This window comes from Scyliorhinus torazame, chromosome 3 (assembly GCF_047496885.1).
Source record: "Scyliorhinus torazame isolate Kashiwa2021f chromosome 3, sScyTor2.1, whole genome shotgun sequence".
NCBI lineage: Eukaryota > Metazoa > Chordata > Chondrichthyes > Carcharhiniformes > Scyliorhinidae > Scyliorhinus > Scyliorhinus torazame.
The window spans coordinates 132,014,745-132,041,646 of record NC_092709.1 but is presented as its reverse complement, the minus strand read 5'-3'; the positions used below and the strand labels follow the sequence as shown (position 1 = coordinate 132,041,646).

The 26,902-nt window shown below is 47.5% G+C and overlaps 1 protein-coding gene across 4 annotated transcripts in view; it reads right to left on the bottom strand.

Moving 5' to 3' along the window:
• anxa3a (annexin A3a) overlaps positions 1–26,902 on the bottom strand; it is a 138,630-nt gene that overhangs the window by 73,692 nt on the left and 38,036 nt on the right. For 2 of the 4 annotated variants that reach the window (XM_072496217.1, XM_072496220.1), the window contains exon 2: positions 5,403–5,453. In XM_072496217.1, coding sequence (XP_072352318.1) covers positions 5,403–5,417 — 15 coding nt within the window. In that variant the 5' untranslated portion in view covers positions 5,418–5,453. Of the gene's footprint in view, positions 1–4,785; positions 4,880–5,402; positions 5,454–26,527; positions 26,588–26,902 lie in introns of those variants that run through there. The other 2 variants (XM_072496216.1, XM_072496218.1) reach the window with 2 other exon arrangements.

Here is a 26,902-nt window from a genome sequence, read left to right as displayed (position 1 = left end):
GCAGGTCCACCAACAGTGCTGTTTGGAAGGGATTTCCAGGCTTTTGATCCAGTGACAGTGAAGAAACAAACAATGATGGAGTTCCAAGTCAAGATGGAGATGCAGGCGTGGTGTGAACATTACTTGCCAGTTATTAGCCCAAGGCTAAAGATTGTCTTGGTCCCGCTGCATGTGGGCATTAACTACATTCTTTGAGGGGTTGCAAATTGAATTGAGCATTGTGCAATCATCAGTGAACATCCCCACTTCTGACCTCATGGTGGATGAAAGGTTATTGATGAAGCAGCTAAAGAGGGTTGAGCCTAGTACACTGTACGATGTCCTGGGCTGAGATAATCAGTCTCCAACAATCACAATTATCTTTCTTTGTGCTTGCTATGAGTCCAACCATTGGCAAATTTTTCACTGATTCCAATTGCCTTAATTTCTTTTAGGACTCCTTGATGCCACACTTGGCAACAAATGTTATCTTGATGTCAGGGCTGTCATGCTCACCTCTCCTCTCGAGTTCCATTCTGTTGTCCATGTCTGGACCCAAGTAACACAGTGGAACCCAAACTGAACATCTGTGACCAGATTGTTGCTGAACAAGTGCTGCTTGAAAACAATGTTGTCAGCACCTTCCATCACTTTGCCGATGGTTGAGAGTACACTGATGGGATGGTAATTAGCCAGATTGGATTTGCCTTGCTTTTTGTGGACAGCATTGTAGCTCACTGGAGCAACTTCGCTAGGAACGCTGCAATATCTGGAGCATAAGCCTTCAGAACTAAAACCAGGATGTCGTTAGAGCCCCGAGGCTTTGATGTACCCAATGTATTCAGCCGTTTCTTGCTATCTCATACATTAAATTGAGTTGTCTGAAGATTGGCATCTGTGTTGCTGGAGACCTCAGGAGGAGGCCAAGGTGGATCACTGACTCAGCACTTCTGGCTGAAGGTGTTTACAAATGCTTCAAATTAGTCTTTGGCACTGATGCGCTATGCTCCCCCATTATTGAGAGGGGAAAGTTTGTGGAGCCTCCTCCTCCAATTTATTGGCTAATTGTCCACTGGCATTACAATTGGGTGGCAAGCCTGCAGAGTTTTTACATGATCTATTATTTGTGAGATCTCTTAGTTCTGTTTAACATGTGCTGCTTCTGCTGTTTAGTATGCATGTAATTCTGTGTCGTTGTTTCACCAGGCTGATACCTCATTTTTAGGTATGCCTGCTGCTGCTCTTTGCATGCTCTCTTGCACTCGCCATTGAACCAGGTTTGATCCCCCAACTTTATGTTAATTGCAGAGTGAGAGATGTACAAGGCATGAGGTTACAGATTGTGGTTGAATACAATTCTGCTGCTGATGGTCCACAGAACCTCATGTATGCCCAGCTTTGAGCTGCTGGATCTGTTCTGAATCCATCCAATTAGCACAGTGGTAGTGCTAAACAACATGATGGAGAGTATCTCCAGTTTGATAGTGGGACTTTGGCTGGAATTCTCTGGGTCCGCCCACTAGAAGCGGAATTCACAATGGGCCGCAGAATAGCCCCTCAGGCCAGAATTGGCATTTGAGCCGGGCGTCAGCCCCATTGTGAGTCTCCGGGCCCGCTTCACCAGCCATAATGGGATTCCTTCCCTGCGCCAGCGGGAAAATGCAAAGCACTAATCGGCATTAATTTGAATGTGATTAATCGGCTGGAATCCCGATTCACCTTTGATGTTCTACCCCCACCCAGCCAGGAGTCATGCGGGCATGATTTGATGCAAGTATTAAGGAACGTGGACCTGGCAGCTTGCAGTCAGAGGGGTGGCAAGGGGTACATACCCTCCCAGCAATTGCCTCCAGGGTGCCAATGGGAGGTGGGGTCAGGGATGCTTGTGGTGGTCTGGGCTCAGGTCAGAGGTCTTTACTGGCTAGTTAGGTTGCCTCCACATAGACAGCCTTTAAACCTTTTACACAGTCAGTCATGGTGAAAAAATATTAATGTTTTCTCATAATAAAGTGAAAGTGTTCTGTACCACTATACCATTTAAACAGTCATTCAGTATCTCAAAAATACACACCCTTCATTATCAAGTGAAAGCGATCCCATCTGTAACCCTAATTCCTTTAAAAGTCTGTCAGTATGACAAGAAAGGTCTGTGAGATGAAGTTGAAAGTAATGCCTTTAAAGTGGTGGAAACTTTTGAAGTGGTTTTCACACATTCAATTTCATCGTCCTTTAAAGTATAGAAGTCTGTGCATATGCCTAGAAGGCTGGAAGCTTGATCTGCATTGTTTGCATTCAATTTTGATGCCCATTGCCTGCTAAAAACTTGCTGATTGAAAGGTTGAGACAGTTTCAAAGGGGAGATTCAGATAATTTATGATTATAGCTCTGCAGGGGTCCTTTAACTCAAGGTAGTAGGTATTTTCCTAATCACAGTTCTTTTCATGAGTCTGCCTCTTTGTTCTCAAGTGCTGCCTAGAAAGTGCAGGGAAAGCCCCCACACTCCAACCCAGCAAAAGCTCCCCTGGACCCCAGTTCCCATGAAGGAGCCCTCTCAGCACCCTGGCAACAACTGTTGGAAGGGTACTTACCATCTTACCACCCCTCAGACTGCAATTGCTGGTTGTTACTGCCTAGGGGGGATACTGAGGGGGGAGGGGGGGAGAGCAGGGTTGAACGGAAGGTTAGATGATTTTTTGGGGGGGGGGGGAGAATTAGTTGATATACTGAGAGGGAGAGTACTGAGGGTGGTGCTGAAGGGGAGTTCTGATGGGAGGATCTTGCCAGCAATTAGAATGGGGGGTTGCACTGCCAGTGATCCTGGAGGGGTGGGGGATGCTGCAGCAGCGTTTTGAGATTGGTTCACCCTTCCTCTCTCTCAGTTGCAGAATAGATCCCAGTGTGCCAAGAAATGGTACCTAAGCCGATTCAGCAAAAAAAAAAAAAAAAAATTCCAAGTGCCATGGTCGCTCCTACCAGCAGCGCAAATCACTCTGACTTTCCTACTGGCAGGAGGAGTCATGGTTGTGGTGAATCGTGCACTTTGTCTCTACAAGGATTGTGCAGTGGGTACTCCTACCAATACTGTCATGGACAGATGCACCTGTGACTGGTAGATTGGTGAGAACAAGCTCACGCAGGTTTTTCTGTAATTGGTTCTTTCACCACCAGCTGCAGGCCCATTCTGGCAGATACAACCTTCAGGACTCAGCCAGCCCAACCACCAGTTGCTGTAAAGTTACTCTTGGTGATGGACATTAAAGACCCCTGCCCAGAATGCATTTTGTGCCCTCTATAATGAAGGTTCCCAGTGTACAACACTGTGCCACCACCTATAGTGGAACTATCCTGCCAATGGGATAGGACATATCCAAAGATGGTGTTGGAGGAGTCTTTGGACATTGCCTATAAGTTATGATTGTGAGTTTGACTCTGTCAGGCTATTGTGTGACTAGTTCAATTGCCCAGATGTTAGTGAAGAGAACTTTAGTGAGACTTTTATTCTTTATCAATTTTCTGTAGTGTTTGGGGACAATTGAGTTAAAGGTCAATCTCATTGCTGTGGGTCTGGAATAACATGTGGACCAGACTGGGTCAGGATAGCAGTTATTCTTCCATAAAGGGCATTTCCCTCCAATCCAGTTGTTACAGATTTAATTGAGAATTTTTCTTTAAATTCCTCGGTGGGATTTGAACGGCAGAGCATTGGTCCAGTCCTCTGGATTATTATTTGAGGAACTTTACCACTATACCTCTGTTCCTGTATAATCTATTTCGAACAGCCAATAAAGTTACACTGCTGGCCTTGCACCCATTACTTTGGTAGCATTGCTACAATATGAATGTTGTTACAATGCTAAACATTGCATAGCACAAAGAATAAACTGCTGACAAACTGCTTGTACAAATATTACATTCAGGTATAATTATTTGTATGGAGAGAACAAAACAAGAAAACGCTCCTGAACTAGAAAGACAAGAAACATACAATGTGAAATGTATGGTCTGTTACTTTAAACAGTCTTAGTAAAGAACAAGTAACTCATGATTTCTATTAATGATTTTCTCTCAATGTTAGAAATGGGGAGTTCTGAAAATTTGGTTCCATGTTCTCTCAGAAAAGACTGAGCCCTTTAAAGCACAGCCATACTATTAAATACATAGATGTATCTGATCTGAGAGCAGTGCGCTCTCCCACATTTAGTATTTGAATGCCACATAATAACCCACTTCGCCTAAGTGCATCTGTACTCCTGCAATTTCAGAGATGTCAAAAGATTCTCCTAAATATAGTTCAACCAATACTTAAAACCAGATGATTGCTATTTATTTATGATTAAATGGAATCATAATATTTTTGCAGCACAGAAGGATTCACCCAATCACCTGTTTGCCAGCTTTCTTGAAAAGAGCTAATGTATTTAATCTAATCTATGTCCTTTTCTATTACCTTCCTTATTTTTAATTTCAAGTTTCCTTTTCTACCTTTTATTTTGCCTCTACCACAGTCTTTGGTCCTAAGACCATGATGTAAAAAAGAGACTTCGAGTCCCTCTTTTCAATCTTTAGGTGATGTATTTTAGTCGCTGACCAATAAAAATAGTTTTTCTCTAATTTACCGTATAATTTTGAAAATCTCTATTTAGATATCACTCCTTAACTTCTTATGAAAGGAGTCTCATTTTTCCTGGTCTCTACTCATAATTAAAAATTTTAATTTCCTTTTATCATCCTTTCAACCTTCTCCATGGCTTTGACAATTTCCTGGACACAATATTCGAACCAATGATTGTATAGGTTTAGCGTTACCTCAGCTTTTGTAAATTGAAAAGTTGTCTCCACAAATTTTCTAAACAAATCCCGCTCTTTGACTTCCATCTCTAATGAATACATAAGGTTAATCCTGCCAGGAATAACAAATTGATATGAAGCAGCATCAATGACAAATTTTAAAGAATCATCAACTACTTAGGCTGCTTCTTATCCTGGAAAGGTCAAGAACAGGCAGGTGAAAAATTAACTGTTATTGGGACCAGTATTGGCCAAAAGACATCATCACAATAGGAAATTTAATATTGTTTGCAGCAAGGACTTTAATAATGCAGCTTTTGCAAGCTCATGCTAATTCTATTAAACTATTTCATAATAATTCTAGAGGTAGGCTACATTTTAAGAAAGATGTCGTTTCTTCAGCGAGTGCTGTAATTCTTGTTGCACGAACCTACAAAAATCACCAAGCAAATGTGCAAAGCATTTTCAGTGACAAAGATACCCATTCAAATCGTACAGCTGTAATTCAGAGGTCTCTCTTTAGACAACTAGACACTCCCCTGCATCCTGGGAGCATGCTTTTTGTCAACTCTAATTAAAACTGTTTGCTCTTTCTCCTTGGATAGACTTCATATCGAATGTTACTTGTAATTTACCCATGTTGATGACATGTTCTTCTCCAATTGAGAATGTTATGGATGCGAGCTCTACAAAAGAAAAAAGGAAATGTAAAATGAATGAGTTACAGGCTGTAGCAGATAATCTAAAATTAACTGTAATGAATGCATACAATAACTATAGGCTCACAGTCCTACAGATTATGATCCTGTAACTTTCAGTGAGATCATGCCAACCAATAGTGACCCTGCAGTGTGCAGGGAGAGGGCACCTAACTGGTAATGGACTGGCAGGTACCACATTAGCAGGGGGCGTAACTTGGGCATGTCCTATCTTCCCAAGCAGTTGGGAGATCCCGGTATCATTGGATGATTATTGGACCCTTGCTCCAGAAACATGTAAAATTGATTCTAAACAACTCCCTTTGTAAAATAATCTATCAAGCAATAGAGTTTCAGCAGTAGAGGACACCTTCCTGGCCTGGATTCCCCTGCTCCACTGAAACAGTTTGTTCATTTCCTTTTGACAAAACAACACAAGTTCCTTCAGAGGTTGAAGACAGAGGAACTCCCCACATAAAGTATCCCTGTTCTTCTATCTTTTTAAGGAACAAAGGTGAATCTACTCCTAGCGCCTCACTAATACTGGTAATGCAGTATGGTACCAGGCAGATTCAGTGCCAGTTTTCCAATCCCTTCGCTGCACTCCTGCCAGAGATGTGGTAGGAGTGCATTAGAAGGACTATAGTTTTGAGGCTTTTGCAGCAAAAAAAATCCATTTGGTGCTTTTGTTTGTTGCAAAAATAGTCCTAAATTACAATTGTTGTGTTTCTGAATAATTGCTGAAGCTTTTAACTGCCAGTCTATTTTCCAACTTTGGAGAGATTAAAAGAGGTATACTTAAACGCGTTCCAGTTGTGAGATGATGCGTACAGTATTAGGCAGACCACAGGCCTATGTAGAATTAGTTGACTCTTTGCAATGGGGGTTCTACAAGTGTCCTCAGTGGTCACAGGTTGAGGTGGAAAAAGGCAGAAAGAACGCCTGGCCAACTCTTACCTTCTCCAGCCTCAGGGTACTGGATTAAACTAGAATCATAGAATTTTACAGCACAGGTGGAGGTAATTCAACTGATTGAACCAATTCTGTCTCTTTGAAGGAATGATCCAATTAGTCCCACTCCCCGTTCTCCTATAGCATGCATTTTCTTCCTTTCTTCATGTTGATGTCCAATTCCAACTATCTACTTCCAACCTGAATTAATACAGGCCAAGGATTATCATTGGCACCATTTTTCTCTCAGAACTTGATTATAATTACATATATCCACTGCACCAGAGAGCATGGAGGATTTTAATAACATTTAAATAGAGGCCTGTATTTGCAAGAGGGTTACACCCAGAGCATTCTTACAATTAGACTGATTTATGGCACAGTGTCTCTTAAGGGGCTGTTTAGCACAGGGCTGATTTGCTGGCTTTGAAAGCAGATCAAGGCAGGCCAGCAGTACGGTTCAATTCCCGTACCAGCCTCCCCGAACAGGCGCTGGAATGTGGCGACTAGGGACTTTTCACAGTAACTTCATTTGAAGCCTACTTGTGACAATAAGCGATTTTCATTTCTTACTAACATTTGAATAAAAATGCACATTTCTTCAGCTAGTTGTTAGACATGCTTCTTTTTCTTTAGTCAAAGGATCGTTATGGTCTAGTTACTACTGAGACATGTCATTCCATGGTCAGGACATTCTTTCAACCAAAGTACCACTCAAAGGTTTGACATGATAACATCCTGCACTTGATATAATTATAATAGAGTACATAATGCAGTCAATCACAGACAAACAAGTAAGAAGAGACAACTCCAGCAGTATAATTAATTGCAGCCCAGACACAAGGTTGCCTGAATTTTAAAAAAAATAACTCCATCTCTCATTTTCAAAAGTAGGACTCGTAAAACATTGGAAACATATACATTTTAAGTATATTATAATGCACTCAGTGTGAGGCAACTGGATGTTTGTTGTGGAAATTTTCATATTTTGAAGCATTCATTCCATTCGGCACATCACAATAATACACAAAAATCTTGTCTACTGTAAGTATAGTTACAAAGTGAGTGAACGTACTCAAAGTGCTTCACATTTCTGACCCACGGAAAGAAAGAGCTTGCCTTGATATAATACCGTATTACAGAATATCCCAAAGTACTTCACGGAGAACAAATTGCTTTCAAGTGCAGTTGCTGTTATCAATCAGCAAAGTGCTAAGCCTTTTTATTTGATGCTGTTGATTGAGGAAAGAATATTGACCAGGCTACCTGCCTTTCTGTTCTTCAATTCATGTCATGGGTTTTTTAAAACATATTTTTAAATCATAGAAAAGGTAAATAAGACATCATAGTATCACTTGTCTGAAGAGTGGCACCTCCGACATTGACTCGCCCTTTCACTGTTGCACACAGCCACTCAGTAATGATTGGGAGATTAGATGGCCATGAACACTGTCATATGCTCATTTGAAGTGATTCCAAACTTCCCAAACCTTATCGAGGATTATTGGTGCTGATGGCCAACCTTGCAATGTGATGCAACTTGACAGGTGGGTATCACCTTTGTGAAGCCAGCCAACAGTCTAAGGTGCCAGGGAGGAGAGTGGCTTTGCGCACAGGAGAAACATTCCGCCCTCACAAAAGTATAAGATAAAAAATAATTTGGCCTCTGTAAACATGGCACATTTGGTTGCATTCTTGGCCCTCAGTCACAAGATTTTGGGTTTCCAAATCCCACCCCAGGCTTGATAAAAATCAAGGCTAACACTGTAGTGAGGTGTGAAGGGAGTTCTGCACTGTTAGAGATGCCATCTTTCAGATGAGACATTAAACTAAAGCTCCATCTGCCTGTTTGGATAGATGTAAAAGATCCTACAACACAATTTCGAAGAGGACCCATACTGTCCTGGAAATTCTTTATCCCTTAATCAATATCACAAATAACATTACCTGGTCATATGTTTGTGGAAGTTTGCTGTGAGTAAATTGGCTATATCGCTTCCTACATTACAACAGTGATTACGCTTCAAACATCCTTCATTGGCTATAAAACTCTTTGAGACATCCAGTAGTTGTGAAAAGTGCAATATAAGAGCAAGTCTTTCTTTTGTTTCTATTCTTTGAGCAGCCCCTTTAAAGACCATTGCTCAGGCTGTTTAACATCACTACAAATGGGCTGTATGTCTACTGATTTGTACTTCAAAATTGCAATTGTGGTCCCGTGTATCATTGTATAGTTTTCAGAGGCAACACGTGGGCACAACATGTTGGTATTTTCTTGCACCATGTGAAGCAAGGAAAGTCACAGGTTCACAACTCTCAGATTCACAGGAAAAATGTGAGGCACGTTCCTACTGAAAGAACAAATAGCAAGGACTCATGTGGACTTCATGGAAAATCACTGAAGAGCAGAAAATTATAGAATCATACAGTGCAGAAGGAGGCCTTTAGTCCATCAAATCTGCACTGACCTTCCAAAAGAGCACCCTACTCGGCCCGCTCCCCTGTCCTAGGCCCATAACCCCACCTAACCTTTGGAAACAAAGGAGAAATTTAGATGGCCAATCCACCTAACCTGCACATCTTTGGACAAATGTAGACATTCACCCAAGTGTTATGAAGGGGCCTAAGCGTCGGGTAGAAAAATAATAAAAATGCAGTGCTGGGAGTAAAACCACTTCCAGCAGGTTGATTATCCGCTTTTCATTATAAGTGGGAGTTTGACCTGTCATCGTCCATTTGCAGTCAACGATAAAGTTAAAATTCACCGCAACATTTCTACAAATTGAATTAAAGAAAATAGCAGCAATAAGTTTGCAAATATTAATTAAAAATCGTTAGAGGAAGGACTTTTCAGAAAGCAGAGGGTATACAAAATTGTATGTATTTAAATGTTCATAAATGATGTGCATGATGATGCTTGATTTAATCTTGAATTCTACTTTTTTCTGATCAGCTAGTGGAGACATTACCATATGTAGAAGCACAGATATAAACATGAGATCCTATCCTTCTTAATATAGCACAATAGTACACTTTATCGGTGATGACATCCTTTTAGTCATATTAACTTCATTCAGCATGTTAACATCAGTAGGAGTAAGCTGAAAGAAATAAAACTTAATTAGAAGAATATCTTCTACAAAATATCCCATGATCTTGCTTACTTGCATCTGATGAATTTGCCTTTGAAGTATCAGGCATATTTACAGCAAAAAAATATCTGAACACGCTTTCAATATGATTTGACATGATAGCCTGAATTCTCTGCTGCCCGTTCCCAGTAGCGGGGTCCCCGATGCGGCGTAGAATGGAAAACCCAGGATTGGTGCTGGGCGCGGTGGCCGCCGGTCTGAATGCAATGCTCTGACCCCCCCCCCCCCCCCCTCTGGTAGCAGGATTGAGGTTTGCGCCCACGCACCAGCGAGAGGATGTAAATGATTGCAAATGAGTCTCAATGACCCATTTGATCCATTTAACAGGCCTGGCACACTATTCTCTGGCCTACCGTGATTCTCAGGTCTTCTGGGCTGCGAATCATATGGGTGGGGTTTACTACAGGTCTCACCAAAAGTGAGCCTGACGTGGTGAATCCCGCAATGGACCAAGGGGAGTTGCTCCCCTTAAAGGAGTTGCTCCAAAGTCCATCCTTCCCCCCCCCCGCCAACAATGCACTATCTGCCCACACCTCCTCTACCAGACCTCCCCCATCCACTGACAAGCCCCCCCCCCAGAGACCTCCAAAACGGAAGAGACTCCCATAATAGGGAGACCCCCGAGACCCCCTTAGTAGGGAGACTCCCTCCAGGACCCCTATGTCTCCCTAGTTAGGGAGTCGTGGGGGGTGAGAGGAGTCACCCCAGTACTTGGCGGAAAGGGGGGGCACCTAGGCAATCCATGGGTGGCGGGCTGATTTGCAGTGCGGGGCGGGGGTGTCACGGGACTTCGCTATCAAGCTGCCTGTTCAAAATGGTGGCCCGATAGCGGGATTCCCTCAGGAAACCCTCGTATTCCACGCCATGCATAAGTTTGCATGGCAAGGAATACTGAACTGCTTCCTGATTTGCCCTCCCAGGGTGTAGCGCACAAAGACTCCCGAGAGACGAATAGAGGTGAAGTCGATGAGGCTTTATTAAGCGTGACTCGTTCCCCGCAGTTCAGCAACAGACTGGAGCTGCGGGGAGAATTCCTGGTTCTTATACTCCGCCTTCAGGGCGGAGCTAGAGATCAACAGCCAACCAGGACCCGGGATCTGTCAGCCAATGACATCACGGCTTCACAGTCCCACATGACCCCTAATGCATACTACCACATTCACCCCTTGTTAAAAATGAACCCGGCGGGGTGGTGCTTCGCATGGTGGTAGGGGTTTACAAGGCTGGTCCTGGGAGGAAAAAATCTTTTGCATGTCATTACAGTGCCTTACACTGGGCTATGTACAGGGTTTTTTGTTTTGAACTATTTACAGTATTCATAAGAGGGAAAAGGAAAAAAAAACATTTTCGTTAAAGTCCACAACATTCTAGTGTTACACCGATGCCACGAGTCGGTCGGGCGGTCTGGTCGTCCTTGTCGATCGCCTCAGCCCCGGTGGTGGTGGTGCTTGTTCCAGTGTTGTCGCCTCCGGGAGCTTTACGGTTTCTGCTTCAGCTTCACTTCTGGTCGGACCTGGGAGGAGGACCGATCCTCCCGGGAAGGGGGCTGTCGCGGGGTGCGCCGGTGGCAGGGAGGGGGTGATTGGTGTCGAGGGGGTGTGTATGTTGCCGGCGGGCGCCAGATCTCGCAGGGAGACCATGTCCTGTCGGCCGTCGGGGTACTCCACGTAGGCGTACTGCGGGTTCGCGTGAAGGAGGTGAACCCTCTCGACCAACGGGTCCGACTTGTGCGCCCGCACATGTTTCCGGAGCAAGATGGGTCCTGGGGCCGCCAGCCAGGTCGGCAGCGACGTTCCAGAGGGGAAGACAAGGAGGCGCTCATGAGGTGTTTGGTTAATGGTGGCACACAGCAGCGACCGGATGGAGTGGAGGGCGTCCGGGAGGACCTCCTGCCACCGTGAAACTGGGAGATCCCTGGACCGTAAGGCCAGTAGGACGGTCTTCCAGACAGTGCCGTTCTCCCTCGCTACTTGCCCGTTCCCCCGGGGTTTGTAACTGGTCGTCCCGCTCGAGGCTATACCCTTGCTGAGCAGGAACTGGCGCAGCTCGTCACTCATGAAGGAGGACCCCCTGTCGCTATGGACGTATGCGGGGCAACCGAACAGTGTGAATATGGTGCTAAGGGCTTTAATGACTGTGGCCGCTGTCATGTCAGGGCAGGGGATGGCGAAGGGGAAACGGGAGTACTCGTCCACCACGTTCAGGAAGTATGTGTTGCGGTCGGTGGAGGGGAGGGGCCCTTTGAAATCCAGACTGAGGCGTTCAAAGGGACGGGAAGCCTTGATCAGGTGCGCACTATCCGGCCTGAAAAAATGCGGTTTGCACTCTGCGCAGATGTGGCAGTTCCTTGTGACTGTACGGACCTCCTCCATGGAGTAGGGGAGGTTGCGGGACTTTATAAAATGGTAGAACCGAGTGACCCCGGGTGGCAGAGATCCTCGTGGAGGGTTTGGAGACGGTTAATTTGTGCATTGGCACATGTGCCGCGGGATAGGGCATCGGACGGCTCGTTCAGCTTTCCAGGACGGTACAAGATCTCATAGTTGAAGGTGGAGTGTTTGATCCTCCACCTTAAGATCTTGTCATTTTTAATTTTTCCCCGCTGTGCATTATCGAACATGAAAGCTACCGACCGTTGGTCAGTGAGGAGAGTGAATCTCCTTCCGGCCTGGTAATGCCTCCAATGTCGCACAGCTTCCACTATGGCTTGGGCTTCCTTTTCCACTGAGGAGTGGCGGATTTCTGAGGCGTGGAGGGTTCGGGAGAAAAAGGCCACGGGTCTGCCCGCTTGGTTAAGGGTGGCCGCTAGAGCTACATCGGAGGCGTCGCTCTCGACCTGGAAGGGGAGGGACTCGTCGATGGCGCGCATCGTGGCCTTTGCGATATCCGCTTTGATGCGGCTGAAGGCCTGGCAAGCCTCTGTCGACAGAGGGAAGGTCGTGGTCTGTATTAGGGGGCGGGCCTTGTCTGCGTACTGGGGGACCCACTGGGCGTAATATGAAAAGAACCCCAGGCAGCGTTTTAGGGCTTTTGAGCAGTGAGGGAGGGGAAATTCCATGAGGGGGCACATATGTTCGGGGTTGGGGCCTATTATCCCATTGCGCACTACATATCCCAATATGGCTAGCCGGTTTGTGCTAAAAACGCACTTGTCCTCGTTGTATGTGAGGTTCAAGGCTTTAGCGGTCTGGAGGAATTTTTGGAGATTGGCGTCGTGGTCCTGCTGATCGTGGCCGCAGATGGTTACGTTCTCGAGATACGAAGTGGTATAATCGCCCGTCTGCCTCGAAGGCTGTGTACTTGCGGTCACTTGGGTGGATGGGGAGCTGATGGTAGGCGGACTTGATATATTGGGCAATCCGATTGACCATGTCGGATATGCGGGGGAGAGGGTACGCATCTAGCTGTGTGTACCTGTTGATGGTCTGGCTATAGTCTATGACCATCCTTTGCTTCTCCCCTGTCTTTACTTCTACCACCTGTGCTCTCCAGGGACTGTTGCTGGCCTGGATTATGCCTTCCTTCAGTAGCCGCTGGACTTCGGACCGAATAAATGTCCGGTCCTGGGCGCTGTACCGTCTGCTCCTAGTGGCGACGGGTTTGCAATCCGGGGTGAGGTTTGCAAACAAGGATGGGGGCTCAACCTTGAGGGTTGCGAGGCCGCAGATAGTGAGTGGGGGTATTGGGCCGCCGAATTGGAAAGTTAGGCTCTGCAGATTGCACTGGAAGTCTAATCCCAGTAATGTGGGCGCGCAGAGTTGGGGAAGGACGTAGAGCCTGTAGTTTTTAAACTCCCTCCCTTGCACCGTTAGGGTCACTATGCAGAAGCCTTTGATCTGTACGGAGTGGGATCCTGCAGCTAGGGAAATCTTTTGCGCACTGGGACGGATGGTCAAAAAACAGCGTCTTACCGTGTCGGGGTGGATGAAGCTTTCTGTGCTCCCGGAGTCGACCAGGCATGGTGTCTCGTGTCCGTTGATCAGCACCGTTGTTGTCGTCATCTGGAGCGTCCGGGGCCGTGCTTGGTCCAGCGTCATTGAGGCCAGACGTGGTCGTAGTGCTTCAGCGTCTTCCTCGAACCCCGTGGAGCCGTCGATGCTGGGGTCCATTGTTGCCGTCCAAGATGGCGGCGGGGGTGAACAAAATGGCCACCCCCATGCATCGCACATGGCTGGGGGGTCACAAGGTGGCGGCGGGGGTGGACAAAATGGCCGCCCCCATGCGTCGCGCAGGGCTGGGGGATCCCAAGATGGCGGCGCCCCTCCTCCCCTCGTGGTGGCCGGGACCCAAAATGGCGGCGCCTGCGGGTCGCACATGGGGCGCTGGGGGGGTTGGGGAGCGTTTGGAATGCGCAGGACTCCTGCAAGGGCCCGTGCCTCTGAGCGTCCTAGCGACTCTTTTTCTAAAAGTCTTTGGCGGATTTGGGGAGAGTTCATACCAGCCACAAACGCATCGCGAATTAACATGTCCGTGTGTTCAAGCGCGTTTACCGGCGGGCAGCTGCAGGCCCGTCCCAAAATTAGCAGCGCGGCGTAGAATTCGTCTAGCGATTCTCCGGGACTTTGCCGTCTCGTTGCGAGTTGGTAGCGTGCGTAGATCTGGTTCACTGGGCGAACATAGATGCTCTTTAGTGCTGCCAACGCCGTCTGGAAATCCTCTGCGTCTTCTATGAGTGGGTAAATTTCCGGGCTTACCCTCGAGTGCAGGACCTGTAGTTTCTGGTCTTCTGTGACCCGGCCGGGTGCCGTTCGGAGGTAGGCTTCGAAACAAGTCTGCCAGTGTTTAAAAACTGCTGCTGAGTTCACTGCGTGGGGGCTGATCCTCAGGCATTCCGGGACGATCCTGAGCTCCATAGTCCTTTAAGCACGCTTAATAAATTGTAGCGCACAAAGACTCCCGAGAGACGAATAGAGGTGAAGTCGATGAGGCTTTATTAAGCGTGACTCGTTCCCCGCAGTTCAGCAACAGACTGGAGCTGCGGGGAGAATTCCTGGTTCTTATACTCCGCCTTCAGGGCGGAGCTAGAGATCAACAGCCAACCAGGACCCGGGATCTGTCAGCCAATGACATCACGGCTTCACAGTCCCACATGACCCCTAATGCATACTACCACACAGGGGGAATGTAAATCGGTGGCAATTGTGCTCTGGCGGGAGAACATTCTCCCAAACGGAGAATCTCGCCCGATATTACTGGTGAATTACTAAATTATCTTCTGTATATTTAAAGATCTGGGGTCGGAGAATCGCCGGGGGCAGGCGTGAATCCCGCCCCCGCCGGTTGCCGAATTCTCCGGCACCGGAGATTCGGCGGGGGTGGGGTTGGCGGGCCCCCCTCCCCCGGCGATTCTCCGGCCCGGATGGGCCGAAGTCCCGCTGCTAGAATGCCTGTCCCGCTGGCGTGGATTAAACCACCTCTCTTACCGGCGGGACAACGCGGCGCGGGCGGGCTCCAGGGTCCTGGAGGGGGGGGGGGGGTCGCGGGGCGATCTGGCCCCGGGGGTGCCCCCACGGTGGCCTGGCCCGCGATCGGGGCCCACCAATCCGCGGGCGTGCCTGTGCCGTGGGGGCACTCTTTTCCTTCCGCCTTCACCATGGTCTCCACCATGGCGGAGGCGGAAGAGACCCCCTCCACTGCGCATGCGCGGGGATGCCGCGAATGGCCGCTGACGTCCCGCGCATGCGCCACCCGGCAATGTCATTTCCGCGCCAGCTGGCGGGGCACCAAAGGCCTTTCCCGCCAGCTGACGGGGCGGAAATCAGTCCGGCGCGGGCCTAGCACCTCAAGGTTAGGGCTCGGCAGCTCAAGATGCGGACAATTCCGCACCTTTGGGGCGGCGCGATGCCGGACTGATTTGCGCCGTTTTTAGCGCAGGTCGGCGGACATTGTGCCGCTTATGGAGAATTTCGTCCCTGCATTTAATGTAGGGCAGAGTTTTCTGCTCCTGCCAATGGCTGGAATTGTGGCACACTTAATTTGGTGTGACTGGAATAAGTCAGTCTTCCACCAGTGGAAAATTAGTAGAGAATTTTGTTCTCCCGACATTGATGGCAGGTTAATGGCAGGCTGAGTTCCCGAAGCACAATTTCGGGAACCTCATTTACATTCTTTGGCGTCTCAATCAAGCTAATTAAAGGTCCAACTCGCCGGATTTAAATTCATCCTCCGAATTAAATTCACCTGCAACAAGAACTTAGAATATGCACCATTTTTGGGAAAAACATTTTATTGAGGTATCCATAATACATACATATATACAAAAGCCAACCATGGCAACAGATAAAAAAAACTCTTCCCCCCCCCCCCCACACCCCCCGCGAACCCCCAACCACAGCCCCAACTCAGCCCCTGATACCGATAAACAGCTTCCACCTGAAGGTGAATCCCTCCTCCACCTCTTGAATGGGAACTTAATTTTTGACAAATGCAGAACTCGGAGCAACCTCCACCCCCAATATCTTTGGCATTACGTCTGAAAATCCCTTCTAAAACTCCCTGAACCTCGGACATGCCCAAAACATATGCCCCACCCCTCCCCCCGCACACCTAGCCTCCATCCCCACAAAGAACTGACTCATCCTGGACGCCGTCATTGGGCTCTATTAACTACCTTAAATTTAATAAGATTTAACCGAGCACACGATGAGGACGCATTCACCCTCTGCAAAGCTTCCCTCCACACTCCAACCCCAGCGTCTTGTACTTGACCTCCTCCAAGGGAATACATCCCTCTTCACAATTTAAATTCTTGTTGCGGATTAATTTAATTCAGAGGATGAATTGAAATCCGGCGAGATGGCACTTTACACTTCCTCTTCATCAGTTCCTCATACATGTCCGCAATCGCCGCGCGGCGCCCCCCCCCCCCCCCCCCCCCCCCGCAACGTCATCCTTGGACAAGAGCTTATCCTGCAGCACCGGGGGCAGCAGCAACGGAAAGGACGGCACCTCCTTCCTAACAAAGTCCCTAACCTACAGATACCTGAACCTATTCACCTTTGGTTAACTGGTACATATCCTCGAGCTCTTACAGGTCTGCAAACAAATCCCTGAAGTACTCTATTCCCACCTACCACCACCCCTGGAGCTTCGCATCCAATCCTGCCGGTGCAAACCTATGATTGTCACAAATCAGTGCCCACAGCAACATTCCTTCCAACCCCAAGAGCTGTCTACACCGGTTCCAAACCCTCAATGTTGATACCACCACCGGACTCGTGGAGTACCGAGACTGGAAGGGGCACCAACAACAGGGCCCTCAAACTGGTTCCCCTACACGAAGCCACCGCCATCCGCCCCCAAATTGACCGCTCCTCCACTGCACATTTTCTGGCCATTGCAATGTTTGCTGCCCAATAGTAATTCAACAATCTCGGCAATGCCAACCCCCCCCCCCCCCCCCAACTCCCCCACACCAGTGGAGCCTTCCCTGCCCACACATACCTCAATATCAACCCATTCACCTTCCTAAAGGAACAGAAATCGGGAGGTTCTGAAATGCGAACAAAACCTTTGGCAGCACCGTCAGCTTCACAGTCTGCACATGCCCCACCAAAGACAATGGTAGCACATCCCACCTCTTGAAGTCCGCCTTCATCCCCTCCACCAGTCACGCCAGGTAGCTTCTGCAGCTGAGCCTAACTCCTCACCACCTGTACCATAAGATAGTGAAAACTCACCCCCACCACCCAAAATGGCAATTTTCCCCAGCCTCCTCTCCTATCCCTGTGCATCAATTGGGAACACCTCGCTTTTCCCCATATTCAACTGAAAAGTGGCCAAACTCACCCAGAATCCCCATGATCCTATCAAGCTTCCAACCGAGTCTGAAATAGACAACAGGAGGTCATGTGTGTACAAAGACACTCGGTGTTCAACGAACCCCCTTGCTCAATTCCCCTCCACCTCCTCGACCCCTCAGCTCCATTGCCAACAGTTCTATCGCTAGGGCAAAGAGCTGTGGCGAGAACGGGCACCCCTGCCCAAAGAAAGCCAAACGAACCTTGTTTGTCTGAGCAGTCCCCCTTAGGGCCTTGGCGCCTTAGTCGCCTTGTACAGCAGCCAAGCCCAATCCACAAAACCCTACCCAAACCAACCCAATGCCTCAATCAAATACGCCCATTCAACCCGATCGAACGCCTTCTCCGCATCCATTCCCACTACCACTTCCACTTCTTGTCCCTCCGAGGGCATCATAATAACATTAAGCAGCTTCCGTACATTTTCTGATAGCTGCCACCCCTTCATGAACCCCGTCTGATCCTCTCCTATCACCTCGGCATGAAATCCTCTATCCACGACGCCAGCACCTTCGACAACAACTTTGTGTCCACATTCAGTAGCAAAATCGGGCGGGACAATCTGCACTGCTCCAATGTCTTTGTCCTTCTTTAAAATGAGCGATATAGAGGGAGCTCCCCCCTCACCTGTGACTCATTGTACATCCCAACAAACTCCCGGGGCCTTCCCCACCTGCATCAATCCCATTCAATTCATCACCTCACTCAGCCTAATCGGGGCCCCCAGTCCCTGCACCTTCAACTCCTCAACCCTCGGGAATTCCAACCCGTCTAAAAACCGCCTCATCCCTTAATCCCCCACTGCAGGTTCCGAATCATACAACCTCCGATAGAAGGCCTCAAAAACACAATTCGCCCCTTCTGCTCCAATACCACCTTGTCCCTCTTTACCCTCACCCCCACCCCCAATCTCTCTGGCCACCTGCTTCCTCAAATGATGTGCAAGCATCCTACTCGCTTTCTCCCCATACTCATAAACCCCCTCTATGCAACTGTCCCACCGCTTTTCCAGTAGACACCATCCCAAACTCCATCTGGAGACTCTGCCTCTCCTTTAGTAACGCCTCCTCAGGTGCCACCAACTATCTCCGGTCAATCCTCAAGAAGTCTTCCCCTAACCTTTCGTCTCAGCCCATTCCACTCTTTAAGTGCACCCGAAACGATATAAATTCCCCCCTTACCACCGCTTTTAGCGCCTCCCACAACATGGCAGCAGAAACCTCCCCCTTATTATTCTGCTCCACATAATTTCAAATAGCCACTCTCACCTTCTCACAGGCCCCTTTGTCTGCCTGCAGCCCCACATCCAACTTCCACTCCAGTTGCTGAGCCTCCCTCTGCACCACCCGCACTCCACCCAGTGCGGCGCATGGTCAGAGACCACGATCGGCGAATACTCCAATTCAGCCACCCCCGCCAAAACCAGCTTGTCTAACACAAAGAAATCAATCCGGGAGTACACCCGGTGTACATGGGAGAAGTCCGAAAGCTCCTTCCACCTCAGCCTCTCAAACCGCCATAGGTCCGCCCACGCCCACATAGGCTCCATAAACCCCATCAACTCACTCGCCATAGCCAAAACCTTCAGGGACCGAGGACACGACCGGTACAACCTAGGATCCAGAACTGTGTTAATATTTCTCCCCAGAATCAGCTGATGTGTTTCCAGGTCCGGAATCTTCCTTAGAACCCGCCTCAAAAAATCCCGATCATCCCAATTTGGGGCATATAGATTCACTAGGACCACAGGCGTCCTCTCTAGGTTACTGTTAACCATCACAAACCTACCCCCAGGATCTGTTACAATACTACCAACCTCAAACGCCACCCTCCTGTTGACTAGCACTGCCAACCCACCTCGTCTTCATATCCAGCCCCAAGTGGAACACCTGCCCCACTCAGTCCTTCCACAGCCTTGTCTGCCCCCACCCCCTCACCCCCATTCTTTCTTGAAATTTCACAACGTTTTGGCCTCAACTACTATCTGTGATAGCAAATTACAGATTCACCATTCTATGGGTGAAGATATTTCTCCTCACCTCAGCCCTAAAAGACTTACCCCTTATCTTCAAACTATCACCACTAGTTCTGGACTCCCCCCACCATTGGGAACATTTTTTCTCAATCTACCCTATCTAATCCTTTAGAATGTTGCAAGTTTCTATGAGATCCCCTCTCACTCTTCTAAACTCCAATGAATATAATCCTAACTGATTTAGTCTCTCCTAATATAACAGTGCCACCATCCCAAGAATCAGCTGGTATACCTTTGCTGCACTCCCTCCATAGCAAGAGCATCCTTCCTCAGATAAGGACACCAAAACTGCACACAATACTCCAGGTGTGGCCTCATCAATGCCCTTTACAATTGTAGTAAAACAACTCTAGTCCTATACTCAAATCCTCTCGCTATGTAGGCCAACAGACCATTTGTCTTCTTTACTGCCTGCTGTACTTGCGCGCTTACTTTCAGCGACTGATGCAGGAGGACACCAAGGTCCTGAATATCCATCTCTCTCTATTTACGCCCATTCAAATAATAATCTGCCTTCCTATTTTTGCTACCACCGCTTTTCCAGAACCGCCCTTCACCCGTAAATTCCCCAAACCAGTAAACTCAAAACAGAAACACACTCACCCACTCCACACTCATATTCATTATATACAACAATCTGCCCATCATATGACCCCACATTCCCCACTTCAGCATCTCCACACTTCAGTGTCCTCACACACCTCCTGGATTCTAGTGTGTGACCCACAGACGAGCGGGATACAACACCCCAATATTCACCCCTTCCTTGTAGAGGGCAGCCTTGATCCAATTATAACTGGCCTGCCACTTGGCCAACTCCGCACCCAGGTCCTGGTAGATCTCAGCACCTTTCCTTCTCATAGAAACTCACAAAATACAGTAGATTCAGAAAGAATGTTCCCAATGGTGGGGGGGGGGGGGGGGGAGGAGTCCAGAACTAGGGGTGATAGTTTGAAGATAAGCCTTTTAGGACTGAAGGGAGGAGAAATATCTTCACCCGAAGAGTAGAGAATCTGTAGAATTCGCTACGACAGAAAGTAGTTGAGGCCAAAACATTGTATAATTTCAAGAAGAAACGGGGTTGGGGCAGACGAGGCTGAGGAAGGTTGGGTGGGGCAGGTATTCCACTTGGAGCTGGATATGAGACGAAGGGGGTGGCAGTGCTGGTCAACAAGAAGGTGGCCTTTGAGGTTGGTACGTTTTCATTTGCTTCGCCCGCCTCAGTATCTTCTCCTTATTGGGAAAATGATGTATCCGCACCACCATCGCCCTTGGTGGCTCCCCCTCCTTCAGCCTCCTCCTCAGCGCCCTGTGTGCTCGATCCATCTCGGGGGGGATAGGCAAAGACCCCCTCCGCAACCAACTTCTCCAACACATACCCGCCACATACTTTGCAGCCTGCGTTCTCTCGAACCTCTCAGGCAACCCCACGATCCGGAGATTCTGTCTCCTGGAACGTTCTTCTGGTCCTCCGCCTTCTCCCTCAACGTCTTATGGCTATCCGCCATGAGCACCATCTCCGCTTCCAGTGAGGCAAGCAGGCCCTCATGCCCCCCCCCCCTCCCTCCCGCCCCACCAATTCCTCCACCTTCTGAAATGGCAGACCCTGCACCTCCAGCCTCTGCTCCACTCTCTCAATAGCCGCCCTAAGCAGCTCCACCACCTGTGCCCGGTCCTCTGAGGGCACCTGCCTCTGTTGCTGGAACTTTACATTCAAAAAGTCCACAAACTGTTCCGCAGGCCACTGAATGGGCAACGACACCTCACCACCCTCCGCCATCTTTTCCTGTGTTGTAGCCCTCGAAGTGGGAGGATGGTCTTTTTAGGTGAGGTTCAAAGTCAGCATAATCGCCAACCAAAAGGATACCCTAATAATTAGGAGGCAACTGGATGTCACAGGTGCTCAGTTGTGTTCTCCTCTCTCGGTGATGCCCGCATTGCAGCAGGTTTGTTCCTGACTCATGGATCTCATAACATTGAAATCCCAGCAAGTTTTGTAGCTGTCGTTCATTCTGTGCCACATGCCAATTGATGCAGCTGAGGCAGATAAGAAGGATGCAGATTCCTCCAAGGGGCACAGCTGGAAAATGGACGCCAGCCAACTCACAACTCCAAAGCTCCATTTTCTTGGCTGAATGGTCTTGGCTGATGAGGGATCATGCAGTTAGTCTTTGTATGCTTCTGCAAAAACAATGGTCTCTCCGTAGAGTATTAAGGGTAGTGGAGACAAGTGAAATAGTGGCAGAAGGAGACTTCTTGCACAGATACCTCACAACACACTAGTCAGAGAGTGATTTCCCTGTGCAGTTATGTATGAATGGAAGGAACAGTCATCTCTGGACCTCCAAGATGTCCTTTATCTGGAAGGGGTGGGAATACCATATCTAGATGGAAACCAGGCGAAGGGCACTTGCCTGCTGGCTTTGAGATGGAGGGAAACCTATAAACAACATGCTCACTAAATATATCTCTTCAATTTGTTCACACACTGACTGAGGCATTGTGATGCACGGCACAGGCAACCCTGTTTTGCTCCTGTCTCTCACCCAGCTGAGAAGGGGGACCTATCACCTGTTGGCACAGTGTCAGCAGAACATGGGCCTGGGCAGCAAGGGGCACCAGGGCCTTCAGAAATATCAAGATGGCGGTGAACATGTACCACTGCAACGGTGAGCACTGGCCCAACCATGCGTATATTGCCTCCGGCACTCGTATTGAGGGATAAGCAAAAGGCAGTGCTGGAGATGCTCTTGTACATCCTTGAATGTGGTTGCTCCCATCTACAAGCTTCTTCAGTACGAGCTAGAGGAGTAAAACAAAACTCTTGGGGCTGGATTCTCTGCCGTCGGGATGCTCCATTTTGCCGGCAGCCCGTGGGTTTCCCGACGGCAAGGGGCTGCCCCACATGGGAAACCCATTGACCAGCCGGCGGGATGGAGAATCAAGCCCCTGGTCTGCATTGAGCGAATGTTTATCTGAGATATTAAAATATGACGTCAGGACCTTCGGCCCCATGTGGTGACGGCATGGCGGGCAATTTCCAAACCACCCCGCAACAAGATTCACTGAGCTCCTCACAGATGCCAGCAAAAGGTTGTGCGTGTTCAGTATCCCATCACACTTTAGCAATTAGGCAAACTTGTCCACCTGCTGCTTGACTCCAGAGTGGAAAATTTCTTGCTATCAGTATCTCATAGTTAAGTCCAACCATATAAGCAATTGTTTCAAACATGTCAAATTTAAGTATAGAAGCCCAATCTCCCGTAACTAATATTGCTTAAGTTATATGTATACCACACTATTCATATCGCTCCCTTTCTCAAAAAACCCAGAATATTCAATATTCTGATGAAAGGTCAGTGATCTCTTAACTTTGTTTTGCTCTCCACAGTTGCAGCTTGACCTGCTGAGTAGCTGAGTACTTCCACCATTTTCTGTTATCATTTCAGTACATTAAATAGCCTGGTACACAAAAGAACTGCAATGTATAAAATAGGAATGCTTTACAATTTTCAATCTAACAGTCAAAGGACTTAGTTTAATAATTATACCGGGATTCGCCAGAATATAATTTTATTCGATAGGCAGTTGTGAGGAAATCCAATGTTAATTTTATGGCTTCACCACTCGTATGTTCAGGGAAATATTAATTTGAACTCTTAGATCACTCTGTTCATCAATACCCGTCAGTGTTGTTCCATTGAATAAAGAATTCCATCCTTGGTCCGATATTTCTGGGAAGGTGGGAGGGAGTGGGGGCTGGGTGGAGGGATTGTGAAGGCTGCGTAACCCAGTAATGGTTGAGAGATCCTAAAAGGGAGTGCCGGAGATTATAAAGATTGGGGGTAAATCATAAAAACCAGGGAGGGAGGTTGGTTGTGGAGCTTGTAAAGCTGGGAAAGAGATTGTAAAGACTGTTCGGGCGTTGGGGAGATCAGGAAGGCTAGAAGAGTGGTGGAGGGGGTGATTGTATAGATCATAAAAATGGGGAAAGGGTGGAAAGCAGCTCAGAACGGTTGGATGGACAGAGGTCAAAGGTCTGGGAGGGGTTGGAAATACTGGCGAGGAGGTTGGGAATTGGGATTGGAATGACATCATTAAAATATTTAAATCATGCATCTGCCTCTGGGGAGTAGGTTACACACCCGTTCCCAAACTTTTTTTTATTTTAACCCCCATCTTTACCCAACAAGCATATATCCGGACTTGTTCTTTCTTACTGATCAATAAACTTTCTAGCCAAGCTGCCTTAAAATTCACATTCTGAAAATCCAGACAAACTATATCTACTGTGTTCTTTTTATGTATGATGTGCTGAGATAGTGACAAGTGCTATATAAAAGTAAATCTTCCTCTAAAAATGTCACGTTCTTTTTAATCTCTTTATCTACCCACAGAACGTTTGCTTTTTGTTGCACCTTGTTTCAGCCTTTTGGAAAGGATTTCATAGAATCATAGACTTTACAGTGCGGAAGGAGGCTGTTCGGCCCATCAAGTCTGCACTGGTCCTTGGAAAGAACAACCGACTCAAGCCCACACCATCACTCTATCCCTGTAACCCAGTAACCCCACTTAACCTTTTTGGACACTAAGGGCAATTTAGCATGGCAAATCCATCTAACCCGCACATCTTTGGACTGTGGGAGGAAATCGGAGCACCCGGAGGAAACCCACACAGACACGGGAAGAATGTGCAGACAGTGAGCCAAGCCGGGAATTGAACCTGGGACCCTGGAGCTGTTAAGCAACTGTGCTAACCACTGTGCTACTGTGCTACCCTATTTACTTTCTATGCATCTCATTTTTAATCTTCCTGCCCACTCCAGTCAATTTGAGCTAGATCCCTCGGTGTCTCTTTAAACGTTTGCCTTTGTCCAGTCCATCATGCGAATCCGAGTCCTGTTATTATGCATTTCCATCCTCATGTGGAACATATTGGGTGCGATTCTCCCAGCCCTGTGCCGGGCTGGAGAATCACCGCAATTGCGCCATGCCGCCCCTACGCCGGCACGCGATTTTCCGAGGTGCGGAGAATCAGCGCCATTTGCGCTGGCGCGTTTGGCGGGCGACGGTCGCGGGCCGCTATCCGTGGCCGGGCCGCCGATTCTCTGGCCTGGATGGGCCAAGCAGCCACGTGGAAACAGCAGAGTCCCGCCGGCGCCGTCCACCCCCGGTTGCTGCCGGTGGAACTCTGCGCGAAGGGTCGGGGGGCTGCCTGTAAGGCGGGGAAAAGCGCTCCTTCATCAGGGTGGGGTGCTCCGATGGGGTCTGGCCTGTGATCAGGGCTCACCGATCGGCGGGCCGGCCTCTCCCCCCCGGGCCTACTTTCTTCTACTTCCGGCCCCAGAACCCCCGCGCCATGTTGCGTCGGGGCCGGAGCGTTCAAGAAGTCCCCCGCGCATGCGCAGGTTGGCGCGGCCCAACTGTGTATGCGTGGGTTGGCGTGCCGCCCATTTGGCGCCGGGAAGGGAGGCTGGAGCGGCGTGAACTGCTCCAGCACCGTGCTGGCCCCCTGTGGGGGCAAGAATTGGTTGTACCCGTGCCCGTTTCACACCGTCATTTCACGACAGCGCAAACACTTAGTCTCCATTTTGGGAATCGCGCCCATTGCGTTCACCTTCTACTTTTTTCTTCACAACACTGCTTGCTCAATTCATTTCACAGAAGTAAAATCACGCAACTCTGCTTTTGTCATTGCTACATGAACATGAGTTAGGAAGCTGTCATGAATACATTCCACAAAATATGATCCAATGCATTAAATTAGCACTAGTTTGTCTTGCAAAGGTTGTAATCACCCAATATTATTCCTTCCTGTTTCTGCAAATCTCTCCAAACTTCATGAAAGTTTAACCCAATTGTTCAGTGGACTGTAATGCACAGAGTTGCACCATTTCCTTTTGCATTTCTCACTCATCATATGGATTTTGACTTGACACAGCACCCGAGAATATCTTTCTTTCTAATGCAATGACAGAAATCTTTAACCACACTACGATTTCACTCCTCCAGGGGCAGTGCACTTAGTAAAGTAATAAATAGTCTAAAAAAGTATTGTATATAATTTGTAGCATACAAGTTATATTTTTCTACGATTGTCTAATTATTAATATTTAATAAAAGTGCATTTAAACATAAATCAATATAATGACCAATTTATAAACTTGCTCAAAAACATCTGTCCATGTCAGCCAATCTGTTGTCCCATACTGGGAAAGTATATAATGATCTAGACTTTGTCGTCAGTGGTGAAGGAATGATATTTGCTGCTGACCTCAAAAGAAAGCTGTCAACAAAGATATATTGATGCCTATGGCGCAAATTGCCTCACTCCTGTCAAGGGGATCTTCAGGATGTCATCAAGCAGGATAACCAGCTAATCATATTGAAGAATTTGCACAGACAGAAAACCAGGGAATGTAAACCACTGACTTCCTTCACTTGTAATCTTAAATTTTACAGATACTGCAATAAGTGATTTGGACATACACATGGAATTGAGTTGGAAGCTAAAATATTGTAAACAAACTTTCTTTAAAAAATCAAAATATGTAGAATTCTTCTTATCATAATGGTGACATTCACAAATATAAAATTACTCTTTAAAGGCCAAGGAGGCTGGTTAGTAGTAACAATGAAATTAGGGCACGGTTAAAAACCCAGCTACATCTCATTCAAGAAGGTGCAACTTTCTCAATGGTCTTTGCAGCAAGGCTAATTGCATAAGAGTAAAATTCTCACCAATTCAATGCTTTCTAATTAATTAGGTGGACTTAACTACCATGTTCTTTGGAGCAATTAGAATCAATGACAGCAACTTCTGGATTTCTGTGTTTACTCAACATGTGGGGACTTCAGAACTTGCTGTAGATTCAGAAGAGGGATGGCAGTTGGGATGGCAGTTGTTGGGAACAATTTCACTGACAAACGTTTTTGTATTTACAGCAAAAATCTAGGGCTTATTTAATGTAAATAAATTATGATTAACATGTAAGTTTTCAATATTCTCTTTCCATGTGTCAACAAAGGAAAACATTAAAAAGTGCAACAATTTTGTACATTTTACAAATACATATAAACATGGAAAGAAAGCGAAAGACTGCAAAACGCTGTGCAACGATTTACCTTCCTCTTTGTGTGATCCTTCACCCTTAGTCACAACAGCTAGCAGAAGTGTTCTGAAACTCAAATCGACCCGTTTGCTGTGTTCTCTTTATATACACAATAACTGGGAGGAAGTGATGCCGTTTGGGCATTACAGTACGTTTTTGTGGTTTTCGACTAAGAGCCACAGAACTGCCTGCTTTTGCCTTCAATTACAGATTTATTTCATAGCCACACCAAAGAGGAGGACTATTCACCACTAGCTGCAAATCGCGGGTTTACACAAAATCACACTCTTTACTGTGGCTCAGCCACTAAGTAAAGTAGGAATGATCTCCTTTGGTGAAATTCCCCCTACTGCGATAAAACTAAAAATGGAATAAAACCACATTCAGC